Consider the following 13,305-nt stretch of genomic DNA (forward strand, 5'->3'; position numbering starts at 1 on the left):
ATGCCTCACATCAATAGATGCTGGAGAAAGAGAGGAGGGGAAGAGAGAAAATAGAATATAAAAGAAAACTAATCAAAATTGGAAGGCCAAATGTAAGGAGCATATGTGATAAGTTACAGTTTAATGTAAAATAGAAAGGAGTGGCGAGAATCAAGAGAAATTGAAGAAGAGAGTGAGAGAGAGAGAGAGAATCGGAAAAAGGAGAATACACAGACCATGGTCAGATACAAGAAGAGAGAAAGGGAGACCATCAAAAGTTTAGTCAACTGTACTGTTTGTTTTCATTAAGTCTTCGACGTCACGCATTGAACACCTTCAGAGTGGCCTACGCTGTCCATTTTATTCTTTTTCGTTTCTCTTTCACAAGAGAGAGCCATTCCTTATGCGCTTTCTTTTTTGTAAGCCCGAAAAAATGTAAAAGAAACATTCACAAAATAATAACTATGAAATTTTACTAGACGTGCTACTAGCTTTTGAAGAGAGTTTTGTTTGCAATGTAAACGAAGTATAACTCTGACGTTCTGCGGTTATTTACTCAGTAGTCGTGACGGACTTATGTCGTTTCATCTGATCACGTCTTATGTGTTTGCGTGACCAACTACTACATAGTATGCGCAAAGTGACTCCAATGACGATATTTTTATTTTTTTTTTTTGTGACGATTTTCTGGGATCGGTGATCGGCACTGTTTTGACGCCATTGCCCTCTGCACTGACAAGATACGAGAAACTTAACATATCTACCCTTTTATCCCATATGTTTCTTAGTTTGTAATAGTATTGAGAACAGGTAATGTTTTTACCTTGACTACATTTTGACGGTTACCACGTGAGAGAGTTCACGCCAATCTCGTCATGACGTAAACAACCCACTCATCACTGTAATATGCACATCATACTCAATACAATGCTGTCCATTGTGTTTGAATTTTTTCCTTTTCTTTTGCTCCCTCGTTCACGCTGTTAGGATCTACGTGACGACAAAGATATTATTTCGCTTGACAATGTCAAATCTCTCACGTGTGTAACTACCATCGATTCTCAAGACATTGATATAGTATTATAAAAGAGAATATTTAGTTCAGCTGATTGGGTCCATAGTGTCCATTCATATTGGCTGAAACAGACACCAAACAAAATGTCTAGAGTTGCACTGCGGGTCTGTTTGCTTGTTGGTTTTATTTATTCAGACATTTTGTACTTAAGAAAATCAGGAACACCCTAACATTCCCACACTTTTTGCAATACTTGTCAAACATTTACTGAAGGAAGTTGTACATTGAAGCGCTGAGAACTTGTTCTTCTCTCCCATGAATTTCTGTTTGTAACTGTCGGAACAACAATATCGTAAATTTGGCTCTCGTTTTCCCACGTCTGTGATTTTTTACAGGATATCATTCAATGATTGTTGCTTATAGCATTACAGATGAGATTGGTAATTAATAAAGAAATCTGACTCAAGAACACATAAACATAAACATGTAGTCTGTATGTATGTATGTATGTGTGTGTGTGTACGTTGTGTATTATGTGTGTGATGTATGTGTTGCGTGTGTTGTATTATGATTTATGAGATTTTAGTTTATGGCAAGCTTTTGTTTCATGCTGTCTTTTCATGTGTATACGATTAAGCAGATATCGATGAGTTTTATCAAATCGATCAAGGTGAATCGATCAAGGTCAAATCGATCAAGGTGAATCAAGGTGAATTAGACAATAATGTCTAAGTCTGTATAGTAAGGCTATTGCACATACATGCTAGGATATACAAGGGTGTTTTTTTTTTGTATGAATCAACATGAAACTTTCTCTGCAGGTAAATATATGTATACTAATGTCCAATTAGGCAACATATGTGAGTGGAAAATATAGCTGAGTTTTTTTTTTCTTTTATGCATTCGTTCCTTGCGAATATCGTGCAAATGCTGACATTACACCGCAAAAATTCCGGTGTTAAATAGTGAACACCGAGCTGGTGTTAGATTTTCGGTGCTCATTTATGGTGTTAAATTAACACCTCCGGGTGTCATTTCCAAATTTTAAACTGTTTTTTGAAGAGTTTCTTAGTAACTGCACTTTTTGTTGATTTTTAATTTAAACAAGACGATCAAGAATTTTACATTAAAATACTAGATTTTTGAAAAAATGTGAAAATAAATTTACACCAAAGTAACACCAGCTGGTGTGGTCTCTTATTGAAGCTGGACGGGTGTTAAACCATTGATATTAACACCAACAAATATCAAATCAACACCATGTGGTGTCATTTTTGAATTAACACCAGTACAGTGTCAAAATAACACCAGGTACAGTGTCAAATTAACACCACGAAGTGTCAAGTGAACACTTTTCAACACCATCACAGTGCATTTTTAACACCTGCGGGTGTGGTCCTTTATTGAAGTTTGATCGGTGTTAGATTTAACACCCGTGGTGTTAAATCTAACACCGATGTTTTTACAGTGTATGAACGAAATTCAAATAAAGCATATAATTCAATTTAAAAAAGGGTTATCCCCTTACCCCCCCCCCCCCCCCCCCGTCAGCTAACAGGAGACTTTGCAAGAGTTTGTAGCCCATGTTTTGTTGGTGTTCTTGCTCAACAAAATATTTCTGGTACACATCGCGAATTGTACGGCGTAAACGGCAGTAACTATAATTCTCACTGGCTGAAAACAACCATGCCGGTTAAGCAGAGAAACACAAAATGACAGAACGCGACAAGAAAATTATTGAAGATGACCCAGTTACTTTCGATGATAATATCTTTTGAATTAGTTCACAAGACTGAAATACGATTTTAAGAGGCACGAAACACTCCATGTAACACGTCTGTCATATTCACTATGCGTTGCTTCGTCTCTGTATGAGCATGATTGATTACTGGTTATGTACGCTGTCAGCCTTTTTTTTTTTTTTTTTTTTTAAGACGGCATATTTTGCATTGTTGAATAAGGTAAACACGCGAGGATACACCGAATCACGTTGGTAGTTTCATGTCAATACTGTGAATACAATACATTGGTTTGTTGCAAGGGAGTTCAGTTTGGACTCACTTGATCATATCATAACGTAAACAATAAGGGGTGACACGACATTTGCTCCTGCGACAATTGCTCCGGTCTTATTTTCTCCAAGGACTTAGGGTTAGGGTTAGGGTTGTGATAGGGTTTCAGGTTTATTTTGATGTGAGGATTAGGATTAGGGTGAGGGTTATGTGTTTGAGTAGGTTTTATGTTGGGCTTAGCCTACAGATATTTCATGGGAGCAACTGTCGCAGGAGCAAATGTCATGGAACCACAATAAGGACTGTGTTTTGTTTTCTATGATCCTATAACACATGGTACTTGGAGTTTTGATATTTGTCTCTCCTTTCTCTCTGCATTAATCCATCTTTGTTGTCAACCCAGCGCCCTTAGGGGTTGAATACATGCCTGGACATTATCTAAAACTCTTCAAAAAAAAATATATATATATGGCTACGCCCAATGTACAATGATAATACATCATAATGATAATGATGATACAGGAACCAATGAATCAAATCAAATCAAATCAAATCAAATCAATTATCATCACCTCAAAATGTGACCTCTAATTCTCAGGAGGTAATACCTTTTATATCATCAATTTCCTCCTGCTAAAAAATTGTACTTCCCCATCACAGTCCAGACATTGATTTTTGTTTTGTCTGTCCTTTCGAGCCACCTTTTCGAATGCAACTTCCTTCATCGTCACCGGGGCAACATTGATAACCGCACCATACGGGTTTGCAGTTGTTGGATCTTATGTCACCTTGATCATCGTCGCTATCGCAACCAATGCCACTTATAGAATTCGCACAAGGGATGCCGACTATACAAAGTATGGGATGTTATATTAGAACATTAATTTGAGGCTCTCTGGGTCCTTTATGAATGAAGCTGACGCCTAGCTGACGCCTCCCCTTACCCCCCCCCCCCTCCACCAAAAGAAAAGGGAATAATGCGTCAAAAAAATCTTCATCATTATAAGTTCTATTTTCACATCTTCATTCACTAGAAACTAGATAATAGTTATGACATTGTGATAGATTCGTATTTTATAGTGGTTTTCTGCTTTTCATCACTCCGTTCGGGATTCCCTGGGGAACGAGAGGGGATTTTATTGCCACAGATATCTCCCTTTGTTGTCTGATTTGTCACAATACTACATAATCTTGCGAAACTGAACGCGCTTTTGTGCAGCTTTTGCTGCGCTTTTTTTTTTTATTCAAAAATTGCTACCGTGCCATTTTGAAATCAGCGGAGTGCCAACCACCTAATATATTAGTGACGACAAGGTTGCCTAAATGTATACACTCATATCAATAAAGCATAACGGAAAAAATGCCAGACGTTGGGGTCTGTTGATGATGGGGACAGGATTTGGACGACAAAATTGTTCGACCGCGCAGATGCACAACCAAATGCGATTATATCACCAATCAGCTAAAGTTAATGTTGGCTTATTTATTACGCGCGCGTGTGTGTGTGTGTGTGTGTTTGCTTCATCGAGTGTAGTGTTAGCACTCGCGAACATGAACACCATAAAACGTACTTCAGGTGAAGAAAGTACACTATCATGGTTTTTTCACGAGTAAAGTGTCGATGAAAATGGCCATGCACTGCCTCACCATATCAACTGACACGATGATAAGGACATTGTTCTAGGTAGCAGGGTGTTCTCACGAACTTCCTGACACCTTCTCTTCTCCCATCTCTTCCATCATCTGAAAGGAGCATAGTGTTCTTTTCAGTAGCCCCTCTTGTGTTTGCATCATAACAGATGTTCTGTGATTGTATTTTACACCAAATCAATACAAATAACTTCTTTTGATATTGCTATGGATATGGAGTGGGGGGGGGGAGAAACAGACAATGAATGAAAGCTCGAATAACAGTAGCTCGTTGTAAATGGAATGTGAAAAATCTGAAGAATTTTGTTCATAAAGAACAAACAGAATTCCAGCCTCCCACTTCTCGCTTGTATCTGTGTATGAGTAAACACTCAACCACGGTTGGATAAAGTGGTGTTTGAGGGAAACGATCTGAGACGAATTGCTTCTAACCGCAAATTGAAACAGAGAAGCATATGATAATAATGTCAGCTGCGGAAACAACGTCGATGTAGATTAATTGGTGCAGTACGTATTCATTGCCCGAGTTACTAATGCACAATGATTGATAATTATGGGCGTTGAGATTTGATTGTTTAGAAATTGTATGAGAAGTAGGAATCAAGACGCGACGCCAAGTACTAGTACTTGCTTAATTTATCTTGATATTTGATGAATGTCTCCTAAGTCATTTTGATATTTCTTTGATTGGCGAAAACATACTGTTCTTGGTACTGAAGCATGTCTTGTTCACGTACGCTAATTAACGGTGGCTATTGTCATGGCGGTATATACAAACGTCATCTTCATGGAACATGTTTTTTTTTTCTCTCTAGTCATTTTTTTTTTTCATGTAGGATTTTTCTATCCAACTTTATGATTTGCATCTTTTACAAATTGTTAACGATGTGATTTATCAAATGTATACTTTATATTTGTATTAGCCTTTGTTGTTGGAGGGAAACAAAACTTAACTGAAATTAATTGAAACATCATCAGTCAAGTTATGGCTAGTCCAGAAAGGATAAACGGCGAGGGAGAAGCTGTAATATTTTTGCTTGGGATATGATACCCATCACATTTTGTAACATTGCCGAGACAGAAAACGAACAGCTGCATTAGCCGACGCTATTTGTAAAAAGGCATCTTGATCAAAATGTTATGAGGGAAGCGACGTCAATGTGATACCACAGTGTTTTTGCTTTTGTTTCTTGTTCGGACGTCACTGAGAAAAGTGTGTGGCTATGGAGATCTCCTTCAACTCATCGTCATTGACCTTCGCAATATAGAGCGGACTGAATTCACATACACCGAGATGGTCTTGAATTATACGCCAATCAATGCATATCATCAAAAATTTACCACCGTCAAATATCAGTCGCCAGTCATTAGAATATATGTATTCTATATTAAAAAGATTACTTATCTTTCAAAGTTTCAGTGCTTCGTTTATCTTACCTCACATTACAAATGACATTTATACTCCTTGACTTCATGGTTAACGAGCGAATTATCGAAAACTGACGGGATTTCCACGTAAATCACTATTTGGTGTCTCAAAGAAAAAAGAGGACAAGTTTACATATTCAGATTCTGCTTCAGCAAACAAATTCGTTAGGCCGACATTATGCTTACCGACGTTTTACCAATCTAATCATATAACAACGCAATATAATCAATTTCGTTTTCTTGTATTTATTATGATACTTACAAATTCAAAGTGCAGTATGTCCCACATCATGAACTACCAGAATTGTAAGAAAGATGACGGGAACTTGCCAGTGTCCTGAGGTGGCAAGTGTAAACATGCAACCAGTGGTCTTACTCTCATTTCATTATGTGGAATCAGACAGCAGAATCGCCCGAGATTAACAAACGCCATTATTCGGCTTCTTATTTTGCAGTACTCGAATCATCAAGTAAATGCCAGATATTTAGACTTAAATCGGATTTACTAGAGGACCGGCTCTACGGAGGCGCATATAACTCTACCACCTTGTTTTAGATGTGCAGTATATATTATAAACGTTAATTTTACGGTAAATAAACATCAGGATTGCAGCCATGATCATATATTGCTTTTCAGAATACTGGAATATTTGTTAACTCACCTCCGGTTCAAAGATTGTTCAGATACTAAGCCGATATTTTTGTAGCGAGTGACGACGCCAATTTATGGCGATGTAGCAATGCTTGTAGGCTTGTCCCAGTCACCACATGCCGTCGACGATGCAGGAAAGAGATAGTAAAGATGTTTTACATCTCCGGGCTTGAATACGTCTCAATATGCATAGAAATACATCACATTCATTATCAATAATGTGTGTATCAGCACTGCCGATAAGGCGGCAACCAGTTTGTGGTGTGTTTCGCTCGGTGATCAGACCGATTACTGACGCCTCTACCCTTAGTGACAGAGGACCGAGGCGCATTAACCTTCATTAGCATCGATGCGCTCAGTAGTGGTAGTCGTGGTAGTATGAATTACACTGCATCACATCCACGCCCATGGTGACTCATAATAGAGCTTTTCACCAGCTGCATTGATCACCTGTGATCTTTTACCTGCTGCAGTTCCCCCTACTTCATCTCAGAGCACGCGGGTGGCTGTGGCGGTCCTGAGGGGATGCCTGATCGATATTCGGAAGAATAGAGAGTCAATGTTTGCTCCTGAGTCCAGCAACGCCCACTCGCGTTGTCTTGTATTCGCCGATGGTTGCGCAGGAGGAGCGTCCCGTGCACATGTGAGATCACTTTCGGCCATACGAACTGAAGCTGCTCTCCGTACAAACCACTGCAAGGGCACATAACTGACTGATTCGCCGTTCTCTGTGGCGGCCTCTTTTGTTCAAAGGGTTCAGATGGTAACGACTCTGGCGCGCTCTTCTTTTGTTCAAATACTGTTTTATTATTACTATTTTTTACCCACAAGGGTTTTGTTTTGTTCACTTTTATGCCAGCGAACTCTAGGCTGACTTGCTCTGACACGCACCAGCGGTCAGAAAAAGTGACAAACTCTCTCAGTGACTATGGACAATAATTATTGATACCCAGTGCATGCCATGCGAGATTTTGACTACGAACTATTCACTTATCAGCGCAGATATTCAATATCAATAGCTATCAGCAGGCATTAGAATACCATCTAAGGTCGATGTAACGGAAATCACTGGGAGATAGAGATGAAATAATTGTTCACGCAACTTGTTGTGTCACACACGCACACGCACACACACACACCCATTCCAGGTCTGTAGCTAGGATTTTTAGGAGGTCAATATTGAAAATATAGTGGACCTTTTCATTAAAAAAAAGATTATTAAGAGTATATACCTCTGCGACAGTATTCCGCTACGGATCCCTAAATTTAATTATAATTATTGTTACTGTTTGTTTACTCTTAAAGGGACTGTACAGTTCTGGTTGAGGTGAGGATTTAGCTTTTAACGTTTTGCGAGATATTCAGAAACCACTCTATGAGATGTCAAAGAACATGCAATTCTAAGAGGTATCAAAAGTTTATTTGATGAAAATCGGTTTTGAAATGGTTAAGATATACAAAAGCAAGATTAAACAAAGAGATCCTAATGAAAGGCGTGGCCTGTCGCCTTTTATTATTATCACTTTTTTTTTGGATATCTCAGCCATTTGAAAACCAATGTTCATCAAATAAACGTTGAATCCTTCTTAGAATTACATGCGCTTTCATATTTCATAAAGAGGTTTCTCATTATCTCACTTAGGAATGTTATAAACCTGAATCCCCACCTCAACCAGGACTGTAAAGTCCCTTTAATAGTTTGACTTGACGTGGCGTGTATCAGCCATATAATAAAGGCTCGTATCTTCCTTATACCTATACTGAATTATCTTAGTCAAGTTCAGCACCATCCCTCTTGGATTTGTGCTGCTGAAGATGTTGATCACTAGTCTTCCTTGTCAAATGCATATGAAGGAGCACAAGAGACGTGAATCGAGTTTTACACACATACACGCACAGCAAACACACACGCACACGCACACGCATACGCACACACTCATATCATTTTCATACTAGCTTCTCCTGGAAGATGATTGTGTTACGCCTATGGCAATCAGGTTATTATTGTTATATTATTGAATTTCTAAAAGGAAACACATTTATATCTGAAACTCAAATAGTCCCATTATGTCTGTAATCTGATTGAATGCTGATTGAAATGCCATAATGCACAATGCTCCATTCTAAGCTCACTGCACTATAAAGCATACATGAAATGAGAAAATTGATGCAATCCCAATGTAATTAAGGAGCCAGAGAGTCTCAAAGCCAATAACCAGTCCAAGTACACTCAAACCATGAACTCTGATATTCTGTCGGGTGAGGAACTACATGTATATGGGATGAATAAATGCTGCATGACTTCGTCTCACCTCCTTGATGATTCACGATATTCAACGGTTGCTCGATGGAAGCAGCCAATGTCGGTGTAAGTTGACATGAAACATGTGTGCATGTTTGCCATTGTCAATTGACGAAAGCATTACGCAACACCCTGGCGCGACATAAACAAATGAACACACGCACACACACACACACACACACACACACACACACACACACACACACACACACACACACACACACACACACACACGTAAAACATACAGGTAGACACACACGTTCCTAGCTCATGCTGTAATGTTCGGTGAGTTTTAGGCAGTCAGTATTTTTTTCGATCATATCCTTATTATTCAACACCGTATAAATTATTGTGTTATGCAATTATGCTCTTTAATTTTTAAGACTTCCATCCGTTTGGGCTTAATTGGACGATGACAGTCTTTGATCATAATATGGAAAGAGTTATTTGCCTCAGAGTAGATGATATAATGATACTTTCACTGTTAGGCGGTCTCTCCCACCGCCTTGGCTTCTCAATGCTGAGCTGAAGACAAATGCACAGGTTCTTGATTAATTGATAATATGACACACTTTATAAATTAAATAAAAACTGCTTTGACAGCTTTGTGACACCAGAGTGAAGGGTATAACCTAGATCTAACAATATCATTCGACATGGAATGAGATCTGGTCAGGTGGTTAACACCGATATATCAACAATATCATTCGAAATGAAACGCGACATGCACTTTTATAAGTGCGCAGATGGATAGATAGATAAATAAAAAGGAAACAATAAGTCGCGGAGTGAAAAAAAATATGAAAGAAAAGAGAGGAAAAAGAAGAAAAGTGCGTCCCTCTAATTTTTGTTAAAGAAACCATTTTTTTTTTTTTTTTTTGCTTGTCAGCTGATTAAACTCGGAAGTGGCACCAGAAATATATTTGCGTCCCCAATGTGGAACATAAACTGGAACTAAAAGGTCCACTTTTTCTTATTTTGAACCCTCCCGGAACCCTCCCATAAAAATCATACTTACGGGCCTGCTACTAGTATATCAGCATTTGAGTTAGAATACAATGTATAACTGCCGTGGCTGGAGTGACGACGTTCTTGTCTATAACTACTGAAGTTGGATATCATGGAAACGTGACATTACTCATAGGAGACAACGACATCCCTAACATAAGTCTTTCTTTGCTACTGCATGGAGAGGATGTGATTTTTGTGCCCATTTATTCTCCGACTCAGGCGCGGGTCCATCGGCTGAGTAAAGTAAATCCACTCTCCTTCATCCACTTGTTCACCAGCGCTTTTGTTATTGGCTTGCAGCTGGTGGTCACATGACACAACGTCGTGTTGGAAACGGTGACATCGAAGTGAACAAGTGGACGCTTCCATTTTTCTATGTGTACTTAGGGTTGTATGATGATATTACGCAGTCAATATCCCAGATTCATCACGATTCTGCAATCAATGTATATTTTGTAATTTCATTCATAAAACTATTTTCAAATAAGAATCTCCATGACAATTACCCTAAAATCTATTTCACTGGAGACATTCATTTTTTTTTTTATAGCTATGTCCCTCTGAAGACTGGACGAATGGAATAGTCCAATTAGTGTGTAACACGAGAATATCTTTGGCGAGCCAACTTTTGTAGCGTGGAATCTCATCATGATATCTGTCAAAAGGAAATTGTTTTGCATCTTGCAATCAACTTGATCATGTTCTATATGAATTGGAGTTCCAGGATTTGCTACATCTTCTAGTGGACAACCGAGTTTTGTTGTGTTGTTGTTTGTTGTATACTCGACTCGACACGTCATTGCTGATAGCAACATTCCGCTTTCCACGCACAGTACATACGGCAGCGATGAACGGTGACACGCCAGAGAGCAAGGGGGACACCTGCGGTCTGCCAGTGGGGTCGGCCCATCGGTACCTGCGTGAAAGCTGGCGTGAATGCGGCTTCGATCGAGCGAGGTTGACGCGACCCAATTAGAGTTAACGGATACTGGATGGCACTGACAGTGACCCACATATAAAAACAATTTAGTATTAATGTGTAAATACATCTGAAAAAGAGTGAGATGTGAATTCAGGCTAAGATAAGAAGGTGACAGACTCAGCTCGCAGAGGTCATTATCTCAGCTAAGACTCGAGTCGAGACTTGCTTGCATTGGCTGACTGTACGCCTGTGTACCGAAAGACTGGTGAAGTAATTGACAGATTATATTCTTCTATGCAGACAAAATCCCTGACCCTGCAGCATCAAAATGTTTTCGCTTTCAACATCCAAGCAGAGTAATGTTCGGACATTTAATTTTGATCCAAGTCGAGGACTTGATTTTGAGAATGACATCAAGGTCCTGCGACGATCACGGGTGAGTACATTAAATATGAACCAAAGTTTTTCATAGTTGCAATCCAGCTTCAAACTGGTCATTCTGTATTGTATAATGGGTTTGTACTGTAGATCTACACTGCAGAAGTACATGTTGTAGAGTGCATATTCTTAGTGACTGTCAAGAATGAGGCAATATGTATGTTCACATACTATGTACATACACTTGTACATACACTGGTTTAGCAGACTTTGAAGTGAATGTGGTGTGACTGTGAATATGCCACAAAAGTGCAATTTCTGAATCATGCATGCAGAGTTATCTTATTCAATGATCAGAGATTAATGTGTTTTTCTTTTATCATGCCATTGTGCTTGATTTTATACTATTTGCCGTGAGATCTTACTGTGCAAGAAATGAGATGTAACTGGTTTTCAAAATTTGAAATACACATACTGTATCACTTCAAGCTGATTTGGGCAAGATGTTATACTGCAAAGGAATGAAAAACTGTTATCCTTAGTGAATACATGTATAATGACTCTTGGTGAAAAATGGAGCTGATAGCATGCTTGTAAGAATGAACTTGGTGGCAATTGTTTAATTTTAAGGTGAATAGAAATTCAGAAATTTACACATTAATAGTAAACATAAATATGTACAAGCACTAGTAGTAGAAGTATCTACAATATGTGTATACATCAGAATGGTAATTAAGAAAGTTCCCCCCCCCCAAAAAAAAAAAAAAAAAAAAAATCTGATAATGTTCAATTGCCAGTGTAATTTGCCTCAAAGCATAATGGACTTGGTGATTGCAGAAATAGTAAGTGATACACCTCATGAAGTTTGATAAAATTTGAGAACTTGTTCAAAAGCTACAAATTTTATGTTTTTCTTTAATAAATCCATCATATAATCCCGTGATGACAGCACATGACACTATGGGATTAAACCAAAACTTTGAAAATTCATAACTTTTTAATTGATTGTCCAAGTTTCCTCAAACTTCAGTGATCAATGTGTACTGCTGATATACAGTAAGTACTGCATTAACTCAGGGAGGTGGGCTTCCATTTCCCTGATTAACTTAATCAAAATATTCAAAATTCAGGATATATTCCCCTTTAAATGATCTTCTTTGCATGTACAACATACATTGTACACTGATTCAAATTTGACGGTCACTCTGCTGTTAGTGGCTGGCAGGCCCAGCAAAAATAGATGAAATACTGTCTACTGTATTATGTGGATAAAACAAATATATAAAAATACTAACCATTACAGATAGAGATCTATATTTAGGATTGGATTGATGATAAGTAAGCATGTACAAGTGTACTAGAAATGTGTGTTACATCTACATACTGTACAACTTGTATGTACAGTGTATACAAAAGTACGTCATTGTGTAATTTTCTTCTCCCCCCTCCCCCGTTGACACCTGGTCTGCCAGCTGACTAAATTGTCAGAATTCATGACAATGCTGTTAGCCGTTGAGCGCTTCCAGCGAGACGCCAAGCTCTCCTCCCTGACAAGAAAGGACAAGAACCAGCTAGCCCAGCAAGCAGAAGATGCTCAGTTCTTCCGCATTCTTCTCAGGATGATGTTGGAAGTCAGCAGGTTAGTCTAGATCCAAATTGTGTTTAACTAGACAAAAAAAAAATCAAGAGATAGAAATGCTGATATATACATAATTTTTCTCTTTCTCTCCCTCCTGAGCTCTCCCTCTTTATCGCGGCATTTCTCTCATTTTGACTACTTCTGAATCTCCAGTGTAATATGGAAATAATGAGTTCACATCCCATGCACTGAGATGGTACAATATAAAAACATCTATAGACATAGTAAATGATGTCACAACTGAGAAATAATGTTGGAAGTGCACTGCATTCTTGTGTGTACGAAGGATTTTCATAACGATACTGGTAAGTCCAGTT

The 13,305-nt window shown here is 38.5% G+C and overlaps 1 protein-coding gene across 1 annotated transcript in view; it reads left to right on the forward strand.

Annotated features, from left to right (window-relative positions):
- Positions 1 to 11,299: 11,299 nt before the first annotated feature.
- LOC140235402 (uncharacterized) overlaps positions 11,300 to 13,305 on the forward strand; it is a 36,916-nt gene continuing 34,910 nt past the window's right edge. Inside the window, exons 1-2 of the mRNA XM_072315428.1 lie at positions 11,300 to 11,407; positions 12,822 to 12,988. Of these exons, the coding sequence (XP_072171529.1) occupies positions 11,300 to 11,407; positions 12,822 to 12,988 (275 nt within the window). The remainder of the gene's footprint in view (positions 11,408 to 12,821; positions 12,989 to 13,305) is intronic.

Source organism: Diadema setosum, chromosome 11 (assembly GCF_964275005.1).
Source record: "Diadema setosum chromosome 11, eeDiaSeto1, whole genome shotgun sequence".
In the NCBI taxonomy this organism is placed as follows: Eukaryota; Metazoa; Echinodermata; class Echinoidea; order Diadematoida; family Diadematidae; genus Diadema; species Diadema setosum.